The sequence below is a fragment of the Thunnus albacares genome, chromosome 13, assembly GCF_914725855.1.
Source record: "Thunnus albacares chromosome 13, fThuAlb1.1, whole genome shotgun sequence".
In the NCBI taxonomy this organism is placed as follows: domain Eukaryota; kingdom Metazoa; phylum Chordata; class Actinopteri; order Scombriformes; family Scombridae; genus Thunnus; species Thunnus albacares.
In genome coordinates, this window is record NC_058118.1 from 9,213,640 (window position 1) to 9,240,282 (window position 26,643).

At 38.1% G+C, this 26,643-nt stretch overlaps 1 protein-coding gene across 1 annotated transcript in view; it reads right to left on the reverse strand.

Annotated features, from left to right (window-relative positions):
• Positions 1-742: 742 nt before the first annotated feature.
• The window catches only part of LOC122996140 (seizure protein 6 homolog), a 92,618-nt gene continuing 66,717 nt past the window's right edge, over positions 743-26,643 (reverse strand). The window contains exons 5-18 of the mRNA XM_044371714.1: positions 19,451-19,636; positions 18,401-18,569; positions 17,763-17,929; positions 17,471-17,665; positions 16,479-16,617; positions 8,383-8,579; positions 7,359-7,553; positions 6,335-6,526; positions 5,689-5,883; positions 5,502-5,540; positions 5,292-5,400; positions 5,106-5,202; positions 4,797-4,994; positions 743-4,352 (exon numbers count right to left, since the gene is read on the reverse strand). Coding sequence (XP_044227649.1) covers positions 4,926-4,994; positions 5,106-5,202; positions 5,292-5,400; positions 5,502-5,540; positions 5,689-5,883; positions 6,335-6,526; positions 7,359-7,553; positions 8,383-8,579; positions 16,479-16,617; positions 17,471-17,665; positions 17,763-17,929; positions 18,401-18,569; positions 19,451-19,636 — 1,949 coding nt within the window. The 3' untranslated portion in view covers positions 743-4,352; positions 4,797-4,925. The remainder of the gene's footprint in view (positions 4,353-4,796; positions 4,995-5,105; positions 5,203-5,291; positions 5,401-5,501; positions 5,541-5,688; positions 5,884-6,334; positions 6,527-7,358; positions 7,554-8,382; positions 8,580-16,478; positions 16,618-17,470; positions 17,666-17,762; positions 17,930-18,400; positions 18,570-19,450; positions 19,637-26,643) is intronic.

A 26,643-nucleotide genomic window follows, 5' to 3' on the forward strand; every position in this document is an offset into this window, starting at 1 on the left:
AAACGACACACTAAGACAAACCAGCTCCCAAATAGACAAAAACTCAAGCCTTGACCTGTTTATAAAACCATGAGGTTGTACTTTATATATAATTATTCATTGGATATAACCCAGTATAATATAAACCAAACTAGTATACCAGATGACAAGAGTCTCTAGGAAAGAATAATCTGGCAGGATGGATTAAAGTCCTCCAGGTTATTTTAGTGATTGAGACTTTTACCTACTGCAACTGTTTATGTGAACAGAAATAAGGTGATATTAGATTGTAACTTTTGTAACTTCTGAATACTAAATATTTTTATTAGTGACAAAATATACACAATAGATGCACAGACATGTCAATTGATTCCCTTTTCATTTATCTGACACTTTACTATCTCAAAAAATCTTATTCCCTTTGATCACACTCCCAGAGATCTAACAAAAAACATGTGAGATCTGGAAATTTTAAACTAATGTTCAGATTTAACCTCCTGCTGCTACCTCCTCTCTCACCAAATTATTGAACATGTATGAATGCTAATGAGCGAGAGCACTTGATCTAAACTGATGGGCCTCATTGAGTGGCTCAGGGAAAATCAGTGACTTTTGATCCTCAACATGAGTGATTGTACTTAAAGTACATATACACAAAACAATATAGACTCTGTAACATAATCCAATGAAACACTGGGAAGCTTGGCAGCCTCTGGTGGCAGACAAAATAGACCTATAGTATACAGACACACCTGTTCACTGATTTCAGGGATAGTTGAAGTCTTTATTTGTTAAAGGCCAAGAGAAACTTTTCATACAGTTTATGTGTTTTTATAATACAGAGATGTCTGACAGTTTACTCTGATGTCTAAGCTGCTATGGTCATTGGCTATAGATCTCACTCTGCCAATTACAGTTATCATGCTGCCATCTCTAGGTAAACTTCTGTATGACAAACTGTATCCCAATATTGGTCACACCATTTTCACTATGGGTTTCATCTAAATACTAACATGTATGCTCCAGTTAAGCAGCTGTAACTGATTTTAGCAATTTATAGAAGATATTGATTATATTCAGTGATATTGCTGTTTTCTCGGTTCTGGTGGTCCGTCAAAACAAAGGTTCTCCTGAGTGTTTTAAATCTCATCAGCTGCTGCAACTAAACCAGGGATGTAAATCTGTGTTGCGAAGAGTAACACTTTACTTTAAATTTCCCCCATAAAGCATTTATTAACAATAAACAAACGTTTAATAAATGGTTATTATAACATGCTATAATGTATTATAAGCAGATATAAGGACATCTTTAAATGCATTGTATTTATCAACAATTATGACTTATATTAAGAAAAATATTATTACATCTGTGTTTTACTATGTTGTTATTCATTATCTGTTTATACACCATATACTAACTATTTATATACTGTTATAAATGCTAAATATGGGGACTTAAAGTAAATCTTTCTTCATTTGATTTTTGTAACCAATAAAGAACACTATGTCATTGATTAATTTACTCATTAATGAGTCAATGGTTACTAATCAGAAGACTATATTTATTAGAAGGTGATTTGGCTTCCTGGGTGTTAGTTGCATTAGCTGTGATGCTGAAAGAAAGCTTTGTTAGAGTATAAAGGATACACACAAAGGATATGAGGTCTATCTACAAGTCTAACACAAACAGATGCACCGCAACAATGTCACCCTAAGTAATAACCCTTGTGTCAAGAAAAGATCTGTTTTATTTAAACCACTGCACAATTTTAGCATGTGGTTTTTGTATGTGATCACTGGGTTTCACTGGGCTTTATCTCAGGGTCTACTAATGTTGAGGTGCAATCACATTTTGGAACATACACAAATGACCTAGTTGCTTCTTATTCTTTGAGGCAGACTTTACAGTGTGACATAAGAACAAAGTTATGCATAGCCGATGGATCCAAATCTGCATGAAAACATTTATGTGAGAAATCCTCTGAGGCTGTATGCAGAGCCACACATCAGCTAGTAGCTGAAACTTTATAGTGGAGCAGACTGAACACTGAAAGAGTGGAGGGCCAAGAATGTCAGACGCACAGCCATAAAATAACAGTTAAATCAAGATTCAGTTTTACAAACATTTTCATAAGTGATCTCTCAGGTTATAGTCAGTCATGAGGCACTCATATTGGACAGGCATTTTATTTACAAATAGCAGACCCATACACACAAAGAAAAGGAAGAAATGAAAATTTCAAAGAATGTTGGGTGATGGTGAATTTGTAATTTGTAACAGATCTCAACAATAAAAGCACCATTTCCCTCAATCTTTAATTGCTACTGGCTTACCGCAATCAAAAAGTACTCAAAAATCGATGCAGTCACCAACGGTCATCAGCAATTTCCTTTATAAAAATATCACCATGGTGATCCACAGGTTCACAGGTTTGACCATGGAAATGAAGACATATTTACAGTAATTCACAAAGAGGGAAATGGAACAAAATCAGTTGGGAACAACAACAACACCAAAAAAAAGGTTGGAGGAAAAGATGAGCAGTGCAGAAGAGGGTCCAAAAGGCAAAGCTTGAGCAAATCTTGCTTTAAGGTCTCTAAATGGACACCTCTTAATCTTTTTCATTTGTCCTGTAAAGACCAGACACACAAATCAGTTAAAAAGGGAATCATAATGGTAAAGGAGGGTAACATTTGTGAAGTACAAATAAACTTTAAAATGTGGACCTTACAAACTCCTCCTTTACAATACAATAAAAAGAACTCTTCAATATCAAACCAAATATATATTGTCTATCTTCAGTTGTGTCTTTATGATTTAACATACAAGCAAAATGACCTTCGTGAGTTTAGATGGAAAAAATACTCTAGTGTTGCTGTATTTGCAGTTGTTAAGATGATTATGGTGATTTTTTTTTTTATTAGTCTTGGGCATTTTAATAAACCCTAAATGAGAAAATACAACACCCACAATTTAGTGTGAACGTGACAAAACAGAAACAATCATTAGAGGTAATGTTGGATATGTTGTTCTTTACGTTAGGAGGGCCAACTATTAATTCCAATTACCATGTTTTTATCAAAAGCCCCATCTCTAAAATGTTTACAATTAATTCCATTTGAATGAATGACTAGTTTGGAACAAAAGCTCAGTGAATATTAGCATTATCTGTACCTTTGGTTGGGTAATTTGGTACATTAACTGCAGTTTCCGTTTTATATCAGAATACATTTTTTTATTCCAATTATTCCTTAACTTTTCTAAATTAATTCATCTGCCATCAGTATTTTTGGATGAAACATGCAAATAAACAAATGACAAAATTATATATTAGTTATATACCCTAAAGTAAGGTGCTGCTAGTGTGTAATGTAATGTTAATGCTGTGACTCAGGAGGTAGAGCGGGTCGTCCATCAATCAGAAGGTCAATGGTTCGATCCCGACTCCTCCTGTCCGCATGTCGAAGAGTCCTTGGGCAAGATACTTAACCCCAAATTGCTCCCAATGGTTGCGCCAGCACCCTTTGTGGTAGCTTGCCACCATTGGTGTGTGAGTGTATGTGTGTGTGTGAATGGGTGAGTGAGTATCAGAAACATTTTAAAGCGCTTTGGATAAAAGTGCTATATAAGCAGCCATTTACTCTTTTAGCAGCCATTTAAAACACCATAAACAAAATATGAGCAGTATATATATGTATGTGACTTACAGTAGATATTACAAAGCCACTGTTCCCACACATATACAATCGTTACTGTAGCATGATAGCACATTATCAAGTTTACTGATGTTTTTAGGATGACAGAGATACAGGGAGAGATAGTAGGTTTAAAAAGAAAAAACAATTAAACAGTTTTTGTTCTTTAGACTTTCAGAACACTATACATTGGTTTTTACACATGATTATACATGATACGTGAGGATTATTTAACTCTGAAATGTGTTTTGAAGCACTTTTTCAAAGCTAATATCCATTATATTGGGTGTAAAACAAACATGATTTGTATTTCTGTGGGTCACATGTCTCACCACCAACACTGTGTTTCAAATGCTCACCAACCCATGATTCTGTATACCGTAAATAACAGAAATGTGGTTTCCGACATCAAGTGGAAGAAGAACACAGAGCAGAATGATTGGGTAATTTGCAGAAAAATATGTCTACAAAGCGCCGACTGAAGTTCTGCAGTGAAACCAGATCAGAATGTGTGGCAGGTTGGGAGAGGTAGTCAAAAATATACGTCCGAAGGCTCAGGTGACATGTGAGTGACATGCTCTCGGCATCAGAAGGAGATCTCACCTCATAGTTGTTCTGCAGTACAGCCAAAGTGGACAGACTGACAGGGTTTAGTATCTAGAATGAGTCTGCCAGTGCTGAAGGAGCAGGGGGGGAAAAAGGGAAGAGGATGCTCCGGTCACAATTGAGACAAGTCCATGAAAAGAATACTTAAAGAAAATACTCACATTCATATACAGTACACACCATTCACACAGCAGCCTATGGCGATATGGTAAATATTTCTGTAATTTACCCACCCCGTCAAACAAAGTGCAGCCCGCTTTGATGCTACAGATATATAGAATTTATTCATTTAAAATAAGTAACATCCATGAATGATTAATACTCTATAAAAATATAACACCTCAATTGGTCACTAACCACACATAATTAAGTGTCATATGAGTTTTTACATTTAAGTTTTTAAACTGCATCTTATCCAGAGCAGTGTAGACTAGTAAATGTGCATTTACACACCCGTTGTGATTGCAGCATGCAACATGATACAATTAATATAACATATGTAAGTGATGACATACCACAATGTGAATGATGTACTAGTCTAACACGTCACTCTCTCTCCTCCAGGTGGATGAAGTATGGAAATCCGGAATGAAAAATGAGCTCTGACATCAGAGGACCTCAGATGTTGCTTATGAGCAACATCATTAGCTAAGACCACTTTGCTTACTGATGGGTGATATGGTGATGAAAGATGAGGTGGAGGGTGCCCTCTGCTGGTGAAACATGAGATGATGACGGGATGACGGCCAGATGGGAAAGGATCAGGACAGCACACTGGTGTTCTGTGAATCCACATCTTGCATGCTCATGACATCTGTACTTACTCCGCTCTCGTATACAGGGTTGTCGAAAGCTGACTCTTCTGTCATGTTGTCATATGGTGGTGAGGATGTTGGCATTCTGATAGACTTCCCTTGGAGTCTGGTCAAAGAGTAGAGAAACAGGGAACATCATGTACAGGCTCATTTGATTGTTAAAGTAATGTGTAAAGTTTTAATTTAACAGCTTACTTTGCAAAGTAGACATAAATCCCAATGACAACCACCAAGATGATTGCAGTTGGAATAAAAACAGCAAGGGCGATATTGGTTCCCTCCATGCTGTAATCCATATTAACAACTAGAAGGAGAGCACACACAAAAAAATATGAGAAAATATGAAATATGCACACAAAATAAATATTGATTTATTGATACTGCAGTCTTTTTAATACAACTCACCATCCAGTCTGCGTTCATTCACATATTGAGTTGAGGATGCTACAAAGAGACAAAGTACAAAGTGCAGTTCAGTCAGTGTTTGGCTCTGCATTCATTACACTTAAGTAAAAAATAAAAAAATAGTATTTCCAAATGTTGTGACAATTGTAAAATGTAAAGTTTGCTTCAGTGTGTAGAGATGATTTACCTCGACAGGCAGGGGGAGTACTGTTCCACTGTGACGGGTGTCCAGGGATGCAGTAGATGGTGGCCTCACCCTGCAGCTCGTAGCCTGAGTGGCAGGAGAAGGTCAGCATCTCTCCTGCTTGGTAAAAGGCCTTTTCAGAGCTCTGTACACTGGTGGAGGCAGCACCAGGGTTCCTGCATGGCTCGTACTTTTCAGCTGAGGGGACGCACAGTCAGGACAATATCTCATGTTACAAAAATAATCATATGTGTCTTTTTTTAACAGTAGAAAAACACTGACAACACATAAAGACATACGCATAAAACACTCCATGTCAGTGAGAATTAGGGGCCAATTCATTTGTATGTTGAAATTATGGGGGCATGAAGTGGCAAAAATCAACCAAAATTATAACTGACACCTTAAAAATGCTTTTACATTTACTATATATAATAAAATCTAAATAATTCAATTGTGTGTATTAATTAAAGTTTGTCACCAAATAAATAAAATAGCAGAAAATGAACAGATGTTTAAATCATACAATAATAATAACCTTTATTTATATTGCACTTTTAAAAAACAAGTTTATGAGTTTATATAGGTACATGCATACAATATGTGTGTGTTTCTGACTTATGTGACTTGTGTGACTTGTGTGACTTACGGACACACTTGGGCAGCCTCTCGCTCCATTTAGGTGTGGCTGAATCTCGGTTGTAGCAGGTGAGGAGGCTGTTGCCCGATAAGATGTAGCCTTTATTACAGATAAACTGCACTGTCGATCCAACAGCGAAGCGGCTGCCCATGATCACCTTACGACTGTGCTCCACATTGCCAGGGTCCTGACATGTCATAACTAGTGCAGCACAAAAACAAATGATGATAATCATATATGTCTTATTTATATATCTTTTGCAGTAAAAGTGGTAGAGTAATAAATAATATATATATATTTTAACAGACAAAAATATACGGTTATTACTAGAGGAAGTAAACAAAACAACAAAAAAGGTTGTAATGGTTGTTGTAAGCACACTTACTGAGAAGGATTTTAAGTTAACAAAATTACAAGCACTACTACTAAGTCATAAGTCAGTGCTATGTCAAACGCTACCAAGTGCATTTGACAGCTAGAATGAGGTCACAAGATGATGGACACTACAGTTTTTAAGGGCCTGATGCCTGATGCTTTACAATTGAAAAGTATTTTTTCCTCTCCCTGTATATCATCAACCTCCATCCCATACCAGTGAGTTTTAATACAGTATTTAGTGTATTTATAAAACTGTATTTATGTGCAGTTTGCTTCTTATTTGAGTAACTGATCAGACATTTCAATCTCTCCTCTATGTAAAAATCTCTCATCATTAATTATTATCGTATGTGTTTCCTTGTAATATACTGTATATAGAAACTGCAAAGTGGGCTGTCATTCTAAGAGTTCACAAGGTTACCAGGTGATTTTGCTTACATCGTACACAGCTTATCTGAAAACTGGTGACTCACATAACATGTGCAGATTATATTCACTTATCCAATCAGATTTTCATTATATGATCTAGTCTGTTCACTGTGACACATGTTGCACTTACCTGTGAGACAAAGGATTTTGAAAACACAGTATATATGAGGTCTCATTCGCTATCCCTGTGTGATCAAACAGAGAAAATACTAGTGCTTCCTCTCACCTTCCTCGCATCTCGGCACATCACCGCTCCAAGAGAGATCCCACTGGCACATGAGGATCTCAGAGCCTACCAGCTCATATCCAGGGTAGCACTGATAGGTGATGACGGTGCCGTGGATGAGATCAGGGTGGGATGTGCTCTTCCAGCCGTTGGTGATCTCCGGCAGCTCAGAGCAGGTGTCGTTCCTCGGCACCTCTGTTAGTGTTGGAGCATTTGGTGTTGTGTTGGTAGGAGAGAGGAGGGAGGAGAGACAGAGTGGGAAATGGAAAATGAATAATTACAGATATGAAGAAATGGATACAGCGAGTACAGATATACTTAAATGTTAAATTCCCTTGTATGATGCATATTTGATTTTCATTTTTTGTACAGGACTTAGATTGTAAAGGGAGATATGATGAGAAAACCCCATGTAACAGCTTCCTCTGTAGAGAATACAACTGTAAAACGTTCTGTTCTGTGTACTAAACAGCAGTGGTTTGGGAAGATAAATGTAAATAGAGGCTTGTGATGTTTGCTGGGAGGAACACAGCATGTGGTTTGGCACCAGTCAATCTGTGCCTCACTAACTGCAGCATACATGGCCAAGAACACAAAGCAGTGGGAAAAACCAGCTGATGTTGAAGTGTACCCTATTATTGTGTTTCTGTGTTTGTTGTTATCGAATCCGGTGCACCTGGGATAAGCCAGAAGACAGATAGACAGAGGCACAGCAAGAGAAAGAGAGAAAGAGGCAAAGAGACAGATAGACTTTTTTTTTCTAATTGGTTACCTGCTGGCATCTAGGTATGAGTAACATTTTATATTCCATGGTTGTTACCATTTCTGATGTTCCTAACTTCTAGCTTGGTTTCTTGCCAGTCTTGCACAGGGAATTTCACACTAAAACCGCAGCATACATAGACTTCTAGAAAACTATGGATTGCAATTTACCAGAGATGAAAATTAGGTCGTTTTATTATTATTGTTATTTTTTAAATCATTTTATCAATTAAAAAAAAAAAACAATAAACCACAGTCTTACCAAAGAAGTGGACCACAAAGCCATTATTATAGCCATAGATGTTAGTGGCGGGATCTGACTGAAACTGAATGGTGACATCAGCCATGGATGTATAGAGCTTGAAGTGTGGCCGTGTGCCGCTGTATTGACCCAGGATGTTGGCTGTCAGGTCATCACCATCATAGAAGGTCAGGAGGTCGTTTTTACCAACATGGAGCCTGGGAGGAACATAAAAACTGGCTTAATTTCTACAATACTAATGATATGAATGAAGACTACTGCTATACAGATTACCATGTAGCTGTGGTTATGCGATGTGTTAGCTGTGTGTTATGCTCAGAGCCTAAACAGTTAAGTGACCGGCATCTTCTGATGAAAGCAAAAGCTGATGACATAAGGGAATGTCAGCAGTACGTGGAAAATTTAAATTCTGTTTATATCAGATGGATCGAATGTGAAGTAAACACTAAATAATTCAGGATTTATGTCTCTTCGCCCCACACATTGATCTCATGAATATGTAGTAAAGTGTATCTGCAAATATGAGCAAAATATATGGAGGAATAATGTAAAGGAACCCTCAGTTTTTACAAATAATGCTTTAAGGTACTTAGACCTGCATAAAAAAAGAAGCAATACAGTACATGTCACCCAGGATTATAGAAAAATAATATAATAATAATAATAATAATAATAATAATAATAATAATAATAATAATAAGGATGAAAGGCCTCAGAAAGGGAGTAAATATCCAATAAAATAATCTAAATGTTGCCTAGTACATTGTAATTTAGTTTATTTGGTTTGACAGAACCTCTGCTGTCATTGATTAACGTAAGAATACATTGACCTTTTCCATTTGGAAATTCATATGTCCTTGCTCTTTTTACAGAGCATCAGTAAAGCTTGACATTTATTCAAAGACAGGTGATGGAGAATTATGGAAAAAAATAATAAGCCACTGAAGTTGTAGTTCCTGCTGATTTAATAAGCAGGCGAAACTAGTTCTTATGGGGCTTAAGGCAGGTGTCAAAATAGTTGTGCAGACTGGCTGTATGATTGTTTTGAATTAATACTAACAAGCTGTGTACAGTAATAGTAACAATAACAATAGCACCACACCATTCTTCAAACACATCATAGGAGCAATGCTCTTGTAGCTATGAATTACCCGTCCACCAGTGCATAAGCTCTTCATCACCATTTACTGTGCATGATCAAGCAACCTATCAAGGTCAAAAACTATTTTAGGGAAACCAGTGTTTTTCCAAAGTGTAACACATAACGATCCTCGTAGCTTTCCTCCCATTGTTTTGCACAATTTGCATTAATGCAAATTGCAAGTTGCAATGACTGAAAATCATATTTCCGGCTTATCTCAGCTGTAGTTGTGATCAAACCCCCCTGGTCTCAAATAATCTGCCATTTTTTCTTTATTTGTCTTTCTTTGTCATTGATTTACTTTAGCAAAAACATCCATGTTGTCATCACTCTAGTATTGAGCTAGGATCTTTTTAATGATAAATGTTTAAATTGCTGATAGTTGAGGTCAAACTTAAGAACAAGTCAAAATATTTAACAAACACATTTTTGATCAGAGACAATTTGTCATTTCCATATGAAAGAACAGCATGCAAATGCACTCCCAGCAGGGTCACAGGTAGACATCAGAAAGATGCGGTCTTTGTATTAATCATAAAAGTCAAAATATGAGCACATATTGTCTTGTTCAGGACAGGAAAAAAACACATATCACCTGAGAGATATATATAGAATGAAGGGCAGGTGATTCAAATAAATGAGATCACAAGGCAATCCACATGAACACAGAAACAGACTTTGTAGAGAGGTCATATTTTCAAGAAAGCTCAAACATCCATAATACTATATGTCCTAATTCTAGGAACCAACTAACACAAAATAGAAAATCAGAGTAAAAATGACCAAGTGGAAAGTGTGCATACATTTAAATTAAGCTAAAAATCTGCACCCAATGCAATATTTAAAGTTAAATAACATTTATGAAAAGATTTGTTTAAAATATCCTTTGACATATATAGATGTCAGTATAGTATAAATAGAAATGTACACAGCAAGTTGAAAAAAGACAAGAATGTTTGTTATTGTCTTCAGAGTTAATGTACAGAGAGACAGCAACCCATCAGTTGGCTGTGAACTCATAAAGACATTATGGAGTCTGATGTCAAATTCTACTTTCTATACAAATACATTTCCAGCATTCTCAGATTACCCATCAGAGCCCATTAGATTAGACCAGTCCTTAGATTTGAATATGCAGAGAACAAATAAACGTATTTAATTCAATTGTAGCTTTGTTGGAACAAACATAGGAATCTGTGATGGGGCCACATTATCAGGGATTGACAGAGTTTTATGATGATAGAAAGAAACAAATGACCTGTGTCTGTTTCCCACTCCTCAATCTCTTATCAACAACTTCCCCCCCAGAATTTCTCACGTCCTTCCACATGACCTCTGAGTAGAAACAAGAAGAAGTTAAACTCATCAGGATGCACCCACTGTTTGTCCTTTATCATTAAATAAAAACATAGTATGCCTGCTGACCATTTAGCAAAAACATGCTCAAGCATAACTTAAAATGCTTAAAATATATTTGCAGTGCTGTTTTGTGGTGAACTCAAATGATTAAAATAATGTAAAAAACTGATTATTAGTTTTTTTTTTTAATAATAATCCTATATTATGTTAACAATCAGCATTAACCAATAACTTATGGATCCACAAGATGTATATTCATGGAGCACTATTCAAGAAGTAACAATTGTCAAACAAAACATGACTAAAATGAGTGGATTCCACTCTCTGCTTGTGCAGTGTGCCGGTGGTGGAACAAAACTAAATTCCAGCCTCTCCTGAAAAACACAAATAATAGATGCCAGCTGCATGAATGAGAGTGAAATGAGGTGCTGAGTGACAAGGTACTCCCTCCCTGTTAGTTGGACAGCTATAGGGACAATTTATATGTCCATATTCTCTAACAATCAGGCACTGTGAATAGAAGTGACAGGAATAACAACGCCAGTTTTCCATTTCCAAACCGCCATGAGAACACTCTTGCATATATAGAAGTAACAACTCTTAAAATCACATTTGTTAAAAAGTGTTTAAAAAATAGTTTCCACATAGCGCTTACATTCAATAGGCTACTATATATGTATTTGTGTAACCCCTTATTTGACACATACTCCATGGATAAGATTCACTTTGATACACACTTTGTGGTTGTATGGAATGACGGACAAAGGACTTGGTGTTATTAGTAGTAGGACTTGTAATATCTGGACTGCAGGTTCACATCCTCCTGCAGAGCTAGACAGACAGAGACTCATCTTATTCAGTCTTGTCACAATAAAACAGTGTCCATCAGTGGAGTCTACAGAGGGGCACTGCAGCCAAATTGTTTGCATCTTTTTCTATCTCCACATCTCACGCCTCACCTCTATTCAAGCTCCATCCTCCACCTGCTGCCCATGTCAACAAGACTTTCCACCTTATCATTGCACTGTATTTCATTTTATCAGCTCCCAAAGGTGTTGCTGCATTCAGACTACCCTAGAAGGAGTGATATGGATCTGTCAGCCAGCAATCTCGCCGTGTGATTACCTCCAGTCTCTGCATTTCATCAAATTCAACACAAAAATGCAGCACTGCTCCATTTTGTTACATACTTTACAGGATTTCTCTAAAGGGCCACGTTGGGGCCAAGTGCCTGCTCATAATTGCTTGCTTATCTCTTCTACTCCAAATGAAAACATCTTTTTGTTCTTTCACATGGATCTAGTTCTTAATTTCACTACTTTTATTGTAATCTGTACATTGCTGTATGTTAACACCAAAACCTGTATTCTTTTAGCTCGTTTCACTCACCTGGTATGGTGATAGAGCTCAATAGCAGAGGTGTGGGTCTTCATTCTCCTCTGATAACCATATACCACAGATTTTTTTGCACTCAATAGCAAAATCTGCTCTCAGTTTTTTTATTATCTTTTCATAAATCAAAGCAGCTCTCAACACTCTGTCTGATATCCACCTTAAAATTGACATTACAAGGCAGATTCTCTTGGCAAAAACGTACATCTGCAATAGCTATTTCACAAGTGACAACACCACATTGGCTCCCGGTCAAGAATTTTAGTCTGATGTTAGACGAGGTGCAAGGCCAACACTGCAGCCACATCCGAAAACATCAGATTTATAGTTGACAGTGTTAGCAAATCACACGCTTCCCCACTTGACACACTGTAACCTTTCCTTCTGTCTGGGTTCCTGAATAGTCTCCCAAGTCACTCTAACTCATCAAAAATGCTGCAGTCAACCTTGATTTTAAATTTTCCCACTGAGCCCCATCTATTCGCTCTACTGCCTACTTGAAGTGTATTCAAAACCTTAGTGACAACACAGAAGAATGCCAAACGAACAGTGCCTTCAGTCCAGACTTGCACAGGACTCTGTAGTGAGTCACAACAGGCCATTCAGCTGCCCTCTCTGCAGCAAACTGGCAATCACTCCACCCAAATGTCATCCCACCTGGCTCCTTTTTTAATGGTTTCCCCTCCAGTCATTTCCTGTCGTGTGTTGCAAACTGATAACTAACGTTCTAAAGAATACGTTGACTGCTGCAATACTTGTTTTATTCTTGAAAACAAATGCATTTAAATTAAACTTGCTGTGACAGCCACTCCATGTTGCTAAGTGTCTAAAATAAGTATGTTTTGGCAGGCAGTCAGACAATCAAACAAGCAGCTCAACAGTTATGGTTAATGGTTCAAATCAGTCTTGAACATGGTTTACTGGAAAGGATGCAAATGCACAAAACCTTTCAGTCAGTGTTTAAATGAAAGGCTATACTTGTTTAGAGATGTCTTATTTGATTAAATATCTCATTCAACCGACATGGCTTGGGTGGGTGTGCTAAGTTCCAAGGGATTGTTTGAAAAAGGAAAACTCTTCCGCATATTAATGGCACCAGCTCAATTCTATAGATGAGGGAATGACAGCAGTGCTTTGTACTAGCCTCTAGGCACTTTGTCACCTTACGGTAGTACCATGCTGACCTGTCAAGTCTAAAAAACATAGCAAATCTCCAGTAACTCAACAGAATGGAAATTGCTTTCAACGGAATGTCAAACTTTCAAACGCCAACCTTCTACATCTTCTCATACACATATTGTCATATGAATTTTTCTGTTCAGTGAAAAAAACGTTATCTGTTCAAATAAAAATAACCATTTAGTGTCCAGGCAGCTACGTACTCCAGCATAACTGAGCTTGCTGATAGTATGTAATGCCCAGAGTCTCCACAAGAGGACTCTGTAAACCCAGTGTGTCTACTCAAAAAAGTCTCAACAGTTTACAGTGTTCAACAGATTTTCTCACCATGTTATATTGTGAAACGTATTTCTAGATACAGTATACTCTGAATGCTAAGGTACACATGTATGCTGTGTACAACAGGTGGGGATATCAGCTGTAACCTTGTGTCTCCATCTCTTGCTCGAGCCATGCTCCACGCTAATTAGCAAAGAGCCAGCCCTCCTGTTTGGCCTAAATTAATTAATCAGTCCTCATTATGCACACTGCTCCTCTGTAATTGCCAGCACAGGCACAGTGATGAATGATAATACAGAAAACATTCTCATTAATGTGGAAAAGTGTGTGCCCACCCTTATAATGAGACAGCACTCATCCACAAGAGCTGTTGTCGCTTCAACATGCAGAACAGGTACACACAAATAAACACACTTTCACACAAATTACATGTTGACCGAGCCTTTAGGAATGCTACTCTCAAGATGAGCAGACCAGACATGAGGGTAATGGGGGCCTCTGCAGGGATCAGACGAGGTGTGTGTTTCTACTGCCATGAAGGCCATGCATGATCAACCTTGAGATAAACTAGAGCCAGCCAAAGCACCATTCATTTACAGTGAGCGGCCTCATGTGGCTCAGATTAAAACAAATTTAAGGCTGGCACAATTTAAAAAGAGGTCTCTGAATGAAAATCAATTTACCTCAAATCAAACTTGTTTACTTCTGCATGTAGAAAAAAAATCCCCTCTGATCTTTTTTACCCTAGGTGCACTGGTTGACTTTCAACATCAGACATTTATCACTGAGTCTTAATCTTCAACTAAAGAACAGGGAGGCAAGCAGGGTCACACAAACCCCCATGTGTGGCTCTCAGACATTGCGTATTATTGGTATCGTCTGATGCCATTATTCCCTTTGATCTGTGACTCATATTTGAGTGATGGCTCATATCTCAGTGCCTGTAAGCCGCAGAGATAAAAGTTTGGAGCATTATGTGCATCATGGCCATGCAGCAGCATACAAAACTGAGCCAGAACAGAAACTATCCGCCCATCCACCAAACCCTCTGTTGACTCTATGCCACAGCCAAGCCTACTGAGTTGAGAGAGAGTCCTTGGTTCTATTTTATTCTTGATCAGTATACTTTGGATTTAATTCAGCAACATTTAAAGATCTCCTCCAGACATGTTTTTGAGATATATAAAATTACCATACTCTGCTTTTAAAAATAAAACAAAAACCAAATTATCCTTAAAATCCCTAAAATTTCATATCCACCTTCTCCCTCACTGAAAAATCCAGAATCTATGAATATGCAAATCTTTTTTTCATTTGAAAGTTTAACTGCTGGACACAAAATGTATCCTACTTTACCGAAAAGTCCATTCTCAGTGCAGGAGGCTTCAAGTTTCCACATCATACTTGTGTAAATTGCATACTGGACCACGATTAGCTTCCAAACTAGCTGTGATCACACAAATCCTACACATTGGTACACTCAGATTTAAGGTGAGCTCAGACAAACTTTCAGCAGATGAATGTGAGAACAGTCTTCTAGTGTCAAACTCTGCACATACATCGTTCTGCACAGTGAAGCTCAAACGTCCAACTGAGGTACACACATTTTTGAGCAGAGGGGGTGACTTAAAATAACAAAAACAAAAGAGAATCTCACCATATGCCAAAACATTCTGTGCTCATTGGTGGTGTTAAGAAGAATATGTTTTCTCACTCTGTTGTTTGGTCACACCAACATGTGAAGTTGAGAAGACGGTGCAGCTGAGATATGCATGGTTAAACCTTGTAATTTCACCAAACTTCTCTGAAATATATGAATGAATAATGTATTTAGAAAATCAAACCTAGCATTGAAGGGTGAAAATACATGCATGCATAAATGACCACTATGACCAATAGCTTACAATAGCCTCTCTTTGAGATTGTCAGTGACTATTTTTCTACCACCTCTGGCTGTATTCCCACTGGTTTAATTTTAACCTCCCTGCTCCCTATTGTGTGCAAGTGCTTCAGGCGGTAACACCAATCACTTATGCTGTATTTTTTTGTGCTCTCTATAGGATGAATGTTCATGAAAATAAATCTGTATAAGAAAAGCAGAAAAATATGCGGATTCTAATGCATACACTTTAAAAAAATGCAGTGTAACATGAAGGAAACAAGGATGATGTGATTCACACTTAAGAGCAATAACTCAGATGAGAGAGCAGGTGTGTGTGGTGGAGATGACGTTCATATAGTATGGTGAGTGGTGAGTATCGGTGAAGGAGAAACAGAATGTGCCTGTATTTGTGTGTGCATGTGTCTCTTCTGACATCCGTGTGCATGTGTGTTGAATGTGTGTTGAATTACAGTTGGGAAGGCTGGATAAGTGGCTCAGAGTAGTTCACTGCCAGAGCATATTCATTTCAAAGCCAACTCTGAGACACACACCAGGGAAGTGGGAGCAGGGAGGCTTACTGGCTAATCTGGTCAGAGAGCGAGCTGGAAGCAACACAGAATTCTTAATGTAGAGGATGAAAAAAAATCTAATTAGTGACTGCAACCAGAGAAACACTTCCCCGTGTCCATGTCGTAGTGTGTCTATGTGAGTAAGAGGAAAAAATAAGAAAGGGAGAGAAAGAAACCAAGAGTGCATGTGCTGTGTGTCTGGAGATGCAGTGTTTTACATCTCGAAGTCAATCTGACCTCCTCTCTGACCTCCCTGTGTGATTTTCTAGTCTTACACCTGGGTGCAGTCACTTACACTTGGATATCAAGCATGATCCTCTTGTCCTCTTCCACATGGATGCCCCAGATGCAGTCCTGCCCCTTGTCATAGGCCTCAGGCCAATTAGGAGACAACACCACACCGGCGGAATCTGTGATCTCCCCACTGCACACAGCTGCAACATACACAGACACCCCAGGTTGAGAAACATGTATTGTAACTGATCTCAAAACAGACAAATTTGAATCAAAATCAATGTAACATGTAAATTTAAAAAAAAGATGTTCAAATATTAATCGTGCAATTTACACAATGTGTATGTATATGTTGATATATGAGCTACTATGTGACTTGATAGGATGGAGCCGTGGTAAAGCTTAGTGCTTAAAAAAACTGAAATTGAGTGAGCAGGCTCCTTGACATGAACCTTGTAAAACTGCCTACTACCACTGAACCAAATGGTGACCATGACCCAGAGGAGCAGAAGTTAAATTTTCTCATATCTAGCTTTACTAGAGAGCTTTTCAATTTCACTGTGTGGCAAAATGACCATGCAGCCAACAAAGTCAGAAAGAGCAAGGTCAGCGTGTCATGTGTGGGAAGACTGTTAGAGAATGAGAGGAAAGGTTCAGGGGTAAACTGTTACTTAGTATGGTATGTCGTCTATGTAATGTGGCAGTGTTCAGCTAAGGCTAGCTATTGTATGCCTCTAATCCTAGGCACTTCTAAAAATCTTCCCTTCAAGTGGGTTATATTAACACATATTAAAATAAGCAATTGTTATAATTTTAAGAGAAAATTTATCAAGGATCAGAGTAAGGCAGCTTAAGAGGATATAGTTAACTGCTAGTGGTCCTTGATGTTTGAATAAAAATACTTCACAAGCTCCTGCAATGAATAAGCATACAATGAAAGTCTTGGGTCCTCAGGTCAGTCATATTTGCTCTTTTTTCCCCAGTGGAGTATACATTTTTAAAAAAGATTTAATGTCTCAGAATTACTCGAACAAATGAAATAAGTTGACTCACCCCTACAGGCTGGCTCGGTCTCATTCCACTGTGGGTTTTGCACGTCCACGCACTCAATCACTACGGAGCCTTGCTCCAGCGTGTAGCCTGGGTCACATGAGAATTCAACTACTGCACCCACACTGTAGGTGGAGTCACTGCTGCTGAAGTTACCATACTTCACAAATGGCTCGTAGCACATCCCTTTTGCAAAAGCTGAGGACACAAAAAGAAATGGCATCATGCATAAGTGATGAGATATAGTATATTCCTTTATATTAGCACACTCTTGCAATCTGCATAATAAACCTGCCTTCGTATCTAATGGCTGCACCAGTGGAGGTCATTGTCCCGTCTGTGGTGAATTCTACAAACAGGTAACGTCCAGTGCTGACCACACCCTCATTGGGCAAATACTCCACCTCATAGGAGTCGTACACAGGGGGAGAGTCTATGTTGTTGCCGTTCTTAATCAGCAGCCTAAAAACACATACACAGAAAGAAGAAAGATAGATTAAAAAGAGATGTGAGTGAGAAGTAAGAAAAGCATAAAAGCTGCTCACTGTTCCAGTGGTGGCTGTAATAACATGTGATAACATTCTCCGCCACTCCGTAATGAGGTGAATGGCCATGTGTGACGATAGCCATGTGGATCAGTAGTTACTGAAGAAGAATGTAATGCAATTGCTGTTTCCTACCACTCACCTCCATGGTCAATTCATTCGCATGATAGAGCACTGTTAAAGTATTAAAATGATAAAAAGGTCCTTTCAAATTCATCTGTCACTCCCTAAAGATTTGGATTATTTATAGCTCTATCTACAGTCATAATGTAATTCAGAAGATGAGTTTAAAGCTTGGTACCGTCTATTAGCTGAATACGCACAAAAATTCACACACTGTCTCTTACTTTACATTCTAAATGTGTTTGATTTTGTGTGAGATTGCCACCTGTCATCATCCTCTGCCAGAGCCACCTTCTCAAAGTGAATATGAAGCCGGTGGCCTTCAGGCGCCTCCAGGACCCAGTGGCACGTCAGATTGTTGCTGTAGTTGCCAGGAAATCCAGGAGAGACGATCCGGCCATAGGTGGCATTTTTTATCATTCCTCCACAGGATGCTATATGAATGTGAGAGAAAGGCGAGAAAGGAGACAGAGTTAGAAGGTAGGACTAAATGAGAAAAGTAACGGCACCAAAAGTCCCTGTCTGAGCATAGATTGCATCAGGATCCAGTGGACTGTGGCTGGGCAACACTGGGCAGCTCACCTAGGTCTAAAAGTGTGTGACTGTGTGTGATGGACTTGTAAAAGGAACAGCAAAACAGCAGCAGTAACACTATCAGTTCAGAGCAGCTGCAGGCAGGAATGGAGAAAGGCTGGGACTGGCAGATGAGCGTTTACCAGCAGGAGAAGGATAGTCATGCGGCCCAAGTCTAATTAAGGCAGCCAGGTCCAATGGCCTTGTTTTGCCCTGTCTCCAAAGAATAGCTCCCTGTGCTGCTAATCACATGCAAACACACTCATTTGGCCTCGGCGTGTAACTAATCAACTCAATGGGAGACAACCCATTGAAAGCTTTCGTTAATCAAAATCACCTGTATTGCAATGGGAAATAGGCAAAAGGGGCTTACAATATACCTCTAATATACTTCTAATTTGTCAGATTCTAAATAATTTGAAAACTATTTAAAACGTGTATTTGTAAAACACTTGAACAAATTTAATTAAAAAAACAAGTTTGCTTTAGTAGTTTGTCCCCAGTCACAGTTACAACAAGGTAATTGAGTACAAAAACAGAAATTAAATCATAAACAAACAGGTAGCCAACATCCAAATTAACCTGAAGATATAAGGAGACCTACAGTATAAGTGCGATTTGGTTTGTGTAATTTTTTTTACACAAACGTTTGAGCTGTTTTGTTGTTGCAGTTCAAGAAGGGGCTACCTCATTGCCCTGAACTGCCCTTAGTGTTAATGGCAAAGAACCAGATTCATCTTACCCACACATCGGGGCTCCTTTCCACTCCAGTAAGGTGTAGTTGCATTGCGACAGGTGAGCATTTTGGGACCCTGCAACCTGTAGCCGGTGAAACAGTGGAAGTAGGCTTCTCCGCCAGCATGGAGGTGCGTCACAGAAACCTCTCCACCAGCAGGCTCTTTGGGGAATGTACAGCTTAGCACAAAGGCTAGAAAGAAGGCAAAGGCGTTAGTTTAATTTATTACAGTATAATGTGGTATTTTTGGCATCTCTGTGGCTGGTAACTAGCCAACATATCTACTGAAATGCATTATAATAATGTTCAGTGACTTGCCTTGAGGAAGACTAATGTGCTAATTAGGCTGTGTAAATGTAATGTCAGAAAATTATATTTAAATGTATTATAGCTGCTGTGGTATGTCCAATGAATAATCTTTGATGCCCAAGATGTTACATAGTACTGATCATTTAAAAAGTGACGGCATGTTAATGCTATAATGCAAATGCAATTGCATCCAAATGCAGTTAATTAATTTGCTAATGATCAGCTCTGTAATGAAAGTGCAAATACTTCTATACATATTTGAATACATATATGAACAACACAATTTTAAATATTCCTTAACCAGTCTGAGGCCTGAGGGAGATTTTCAGTGTAAAAACAAACTTAAGTTTCTAGATGAATAATATCCCTGGACTTGACGTTTCATTTGAATATGCATAATCAAATCCTGGAAAAAAAAAGTCAATTTCTGGCCAAAACAAAGAGTCAACAATGTTAACTGGCTCCACAACATAAGCCTCTGTGTCCTGCATTGTGTATAACCCCTGCTGCTTTGTTGCATTGTTGACCATATTGTCTCCCCTCCAAACCAGTGCTGAGCAAGTGGTAGACATTTAGATATAAATGGGGAAACAAAAATACACATTTCACCAATATTTGTGCAAAGAAATCGGGTACAATGTTTTAACTCTGTCTCTGCCGTCTTGTTTTTCACATACACACATTCATTTCCTGGAGACTTATCCTAACCACTACTTGCCTAACCCTTACTCTATCCTTAACATAACCCTTAACTTACCTTAATTTTGAACCAAGTCTTCACCATAAAATCAATGATTTACATTGAGGGGACTTGCTTTTTGTCCCCATAAGGGAGACGAATCCCTGCAACATTACTGTGTAAACAGATTTACATCCCCACAACATATCTGGTCCACACATTCAGGGATGCTTTTTAATCCACCTTCAACTTTGTTTCTAAACACTTCAGCTCTTAATTAATTGCAGTTTACCAGTTACATACAGTATGCAAATGTACAGAGATATGCAGCAGAACAGTAATTAACATCACTACGTGGTCCGGTGCAAATACTTTGACAAATGGAAATGTTGCTGATCAGTTGAATATCGTAGTGGGCCCATAGTGTGATAGCTTGAAGAGGAATTGCCAATGTAGTGGTTGCTAAAGAGTCATGATTCCAGCAGGGTAAGATCAATGTCCCTGGACTTGCTTTGCATTGTTGTCCTGTCCCTGTTTTTAAATAAATGCTGTAGGATGGGATGAAGTTCACATGGATAATGGAGGGAGCAAACCAAGTCTGTAATGGAAGCTATTAAACAACCTTCTCTTCCCGTCTAATAACCACACTGTTCTACCTCATTAGTGTAGGCACTTTAATGACCAGACTAAAACTTTTTTTAAACTTCTGGCAATGTGTGAACAACAGAACAAGCAACATAATTGGACCCACTATGGGTTGTGATACAATGCCGGCATGTTGTGCAGCCACAAAATACAAAAACCTTTTAAAAGCTACAGACTTACTCAAACTTTGCAAGTTGCACATCATGTTTCAGCTTAATGGACTGTACGAAAAGCTTAAATAAGAGCTAATAGAAGGAGAAAACAACAAAGTGAAGGGCATATTGGAGGACCTGTAAGCGTAAAAATTATATTTGCAGTCTTAAAAGCAATTATGATAATAATCAGGCATGGTCCATGTAGTGTAAACACCTTAATCTACTTATGTTAATATGATTAAGGTTATTTGGTGTTTACAGAATTACAACATGGACTACTGCATTTTTCAGCTACATAGCTGAAGGGCTGTTTGGTTTGAGCCTTGCTTAGTTGTTACTGCTTTCTATTTTTGCTTACACCCAGATTTTGTTGCTTGATACCTATCATATTGAACATTACAGAACTGTATCATAAATCACTGCCATGTGCATTTCTATATGCATGAATAAAGGAGGGAAAATGGCAACATCTGATCCACATATACTGTTAATATTTGCTAAGGATATTGACAGTAACTTCACTATATTGTTATTTTTCAGGTGTTGATTACATGCCTGACCCAATCTAAATTGTCCTGATAAAGTAAACATCAACTAAAACATTCGTTAATATATTTTGGAACAGGTTCCATAGTAAAAGGATTAAGAGCCCGGCCTCTTAACATCATATATTTAGAGCTGGTGCATTTGCCACATGTAGAAAGGGAAAGCTAACAGGTTAGTAGATAGGCAGACTTGTTGGTTCACACACGGATACTTCAGTAAATTTGGGTTTAGAAGTCTTTGCCTGCACAGATGCTGAGTAAGTGGAGGTTATAGCAAGCTGGATTTGAAGTGCTTTCATTACAGCCAGACATTTGTAGATGTACAACAAAACTTTAGTGATGTGTCTAGCATTACCTTGAAGCTAAATTGGATATTCAATCTTTGAACTTGAACTCGAGGGAAAAATCCTAAACACATGATGGCCATAAAAGCTTGTGAAACTGCCCCCTATCTACAATGTTTTAATCTACTGACTTGGGTTTTTCTTTTATACAAGCCACTGGTTACCACCATAATGAAACAGGCCTTTCTCCTGCAGTAAATCAGTGAGCCACAGGGACGAGGTACACTGCCCCTGGGTCATCCATTCAATTCATAGTTTATCACTAGCTCCAATGAACCTAGTTATTGCCATTATCATAGCGGCATTTACATCCCCATTGAGCATGCAGTGGGAGAGCCAGAGGCAAAAATTGTGGAGCCAATTCCTGAAGTATTAAATTACGTGCTGCCTCCATTCCGGTAGATGTGGTGCTGGGCCATAAAGTCTGATTGTTTTGCTATTATAAATAATAGATCCACTGCACAGGCACCCAGGAAGATTAGCTGATGGTACTGTGGAGCCACAGGAAACAGCTGTGGCGCTTATGTCTTTAGTTATCGTTTCCTTGTAGAGGAGAAGAAAACTGTCACACTGGCGATACTCAGGTAAAATCTTCAGTTCTACAACAAGACTAGTATGATCCAGCATTGCATGTCTAATTTCAGCTTTATTAGAGAGACTGAAATTGGAAAAGACCATCCACGACATATGTGTATTACCAAAAACATTTTTTGTACATCTAAGGAAGTTACAGTTACAGTACCTGTGAAACTACTAGGCGAAATTTCTCTGATATCTGAATTATAGTTTATAATAGTATTATAATGAATCCCTATGTAAAAGGGGCAAAATATATTGTATAAAACACTATGAGACACTGCATTTCAGTTATCACCCCACTGTGATCACAGGTCAAATCAAGGAAACATTACTGCCATATGTGCTACAGTATCTCACACTGATTACCTGTGAGTGACACATATTGTTTGTATTAAAATCAGTGTCCTTAAAAAGATAAGAAAGAGGAAAAGAAAGCAGAAAGCCTTTGCGATTTAAATAGCATAGTTTCAAGTTAGACAGTTGTTTTATATGTAGCTTGTCATAGCCAGTATATAATCACAAGGCATCTGAACATGGGTCATTTTTTTTTAACTTTACTTTTGTCATTTTACACTTGTTCTCAGGGGTTCAAAAGGCGCATGTCTTGTCTTATTTTCTTTATTTCTCTCTGTTGCTCACCTGTGCAACAGCTATTGATTTGTAGCCTAATAGCTCTTTTGAAATATAAAATATTTCTGTTTATCCTGCTTCCTCAGCTATCTGACATTCAAGTGGTTTGTGTCCTTGTTTAAGGTAATGAACCACGAATCTGTATTTTGGATCCATAATGAGTTATGATTTCTTCAGCCTTCTGTTTAAAGATGCTTAAGATCAACTTCTGGAAATCATTTAAAGAGAGAAAACATTTCCTTTTATTCTGTATGCACATTTTTCATTCATCTGAGTACTTCAAATTGAGAATCCTGGTCTCCAACCAATATTGGACAAATATTGTTGACTAGGACACAATAGATGAACTGAGGAAGCCAGTAAGTTAACTATCAAATAAAATGTTTTTCCATTCAAGCCTAATAAACTTGTATTTAAAGTGTTGTATCACTTCAGGTAGACAGCTGGAATGTGATCGAACTTGGCAAGGTGGGGGCAGGAGATAATGAAATATTGTGACAGAACATAGCACAAACAATGATTGCTGTGTCAATTGTTGTTACTATATTTAATGACAGTGCTATTGGCAGAATATTATCCACCATGAGTTACATCTACATTTAGACGGTAAAATGTGTTTCCAGGGAGAACAATTCCTGTGCTGATGACTAGTCATCTCTCATCAGTTGTTATTGTTTTGATATAAAAGCAGTTGTAAAGCGGTTAGCAGGTGACTTGTGATAGTGTGACTGTCACTGTATCCAAGCCTCATGTCCTGGCTGTGCACCAAAGGATTACCTTTCACAGAAAGATCAATAGTGTTGTCTCTGGGAAAGTGATTCAGTTGTAAAAAGCCAGACCATAGTTCTGCCATGATGTGCCCTATTGATATTTATGTGGTTGGGTTAAAAACTCGATTTTAATGGTCATTTACTCAATAAAGCCTATTAAAGAGAAATAACTTTGGACTAGAGACAGCATCTCATTAATGCTACTGAGAGTTGTGGCACACGGTGGATTATACTGCCAGTGGCAGAGGTCCTCTGGCCACCTCACTTGTCAACACAGCTTATTAGTAACAGCCGATCAATAATCTCTGTAGAACATCAGTGCCATTGGCAATGCCACTGATTTATGCTCTATGTACTTCATAAAATCTTGAAATGACAATTTTTAGCTCACCTCTTTGTTAAGAGGTCAGATATGATGGCAACAATATATCCATCAACTGAATAACGAGAGGTAGTTATTCAATTCATCACAACTTAAGTTCAATAAAGCAACTTTTTAATTGTAGGGATCTAGGCCTAGGGTTGTCCACATTTGCATGTGCAGTGTTAAATTCAATTATCAGCACTTACAATGCTCATGCATACAAATGATATTCCTTTTTAAATAAATGACAATATTCCTTGACCTCCCTGTTAAAGGTCAGAATATCACTTCACTTTTTCTGCCAACTAACTTAACTCTTTTGCATGCAAGCTCTCTAATTAACCCAATACTATGCTTCAGAATGGCAGAAATCTCACTTCTCTGTTTAGTTTGCTAGTCTGGCTGCCGCTAGCAGGATAAAGTATCCTCGCAAAATGCTGTCAGGCACTGTCGCACATGAATTAGGCTTTGGGAGTTAAAATTGCAGCATATCCTTTTATTGTAAAAAAGCAAGTTGATCCATTTTTATATTGCATTCTGTATAAAACCAAGAATATCTGTGCCATGTCACATGAAAGTGCTGTCATTATAATATACTAGATAAAATAGTCAGGCCTGGATTTGTCCCAGAATTTCAAAAAAGTCCAATTTTTATTACCTCTTTATGGCTCTCCAGGGTGATGGCTTGGACTTGGACAACAGCTCATGCATAACTGTCTATGTCACTAATAAACCTGCCACTTAAGTATTTTGTAATTGTCTATATCATTGCAATAACAATAAGTATTAATAAGTATTAGTATTTTGGATTTATAGAGCCTAATAAGTCATAACTTCTAAATTGCGATTTTAATTATTTTCATAGCAAATGTGATAATTTTGTGGAAACCTGAATACTAAAAAGATAAATGTTATTTCACCAGCAAATAACACTGATTATGTGCATATAGACTTATTTATTCTTAGGATTATTTAATTCATGTTATATGTTGTGCATTGTTAGTTGCATGTATGGATGTCATTTTTTTCTGTATACTGTACTGCAGCTGCAGTAGTTGTCTCTGCATATTATTGTTGAATGGACAATGAAGACATTAATACCCTCTGTTCTATGTAGATGCAGATATGTGCATGTGTGTTTATTGTGTTTATTGAGGAACATCTTAGGAGAAGGATATACAAGGGAAGTGGTGCATCAACCCCCCCCCCCCCCCCCCCCCCCCCCCCCCCCCCCGTGCCCCACACTCAAGCTCCCTGTTGCCTACATATAAACAGTAAAACACACTGCTAATGTTATAGAGACATCCATCAGTCTGCCATCGCAGGCAGAGCCAACACTGTAGCAGATATTAATTACCCTGAGCTTGGATCCATCTCTCCACAGTTCTGTCTCCTTCTCCACGCTTGTCCAATCACATTTCTCTCAGCCCATTATAAAAGGACAAGGTGATACTCTGGCTTACCGAGGAGAGGAACACAAATTGAAATATTTTCTGTCTCCAATACGTGTAGTCTTCTAGAAGTCTGCTCAATGCATTTTTTTTCTCATTAGTGTAAATGTGATTTGAAATTTGATATCAGTTGTTGTTGTAAGGGCACAGGAATACCTACTGTAGCACTGTCAGACACAACAGGATCTAGCAGTAAATTTAGCCGTGATGTGTATTTGGGTTGAGGCCAAACTGAGCAAACCCGCAATAGGTACAATCCTTGGATGGATAGATTGATATAGTGTTTATTTTAACAGCACAAAATAGTCAAAGAAATGGTACAGGGTGTCTATCTACACTCATCAATAAACTTGGAAAAACATACATTTTCCACAGAATTATGCTGGGTAGGATTTATTATTTTCTCCTCTACTGAAATGCAAAGAAGAGAAGTGAAGGAGAAAAGTACACATACTGACAGTATAATACATTTAAACTATTTGTCACCATCTGCTCCATCTATGCATCACCCTGTATGATCTGCACTGACCCCACGCTGTCATCATTCAGCCTGACCACACAGCGATATTCACACATCCAACAGCGATGGGCTGATTTATCTCACGTCAGCGGCACTGTTTTGATGGTTGCTTTCATTTTAGAGCTGATGAAAGTGCCACAGTAATGTGGTGGAATGAATGTTTTGTCCACCAGCTTCCACCATCAACTCAAATCGATGGGGCATGTAA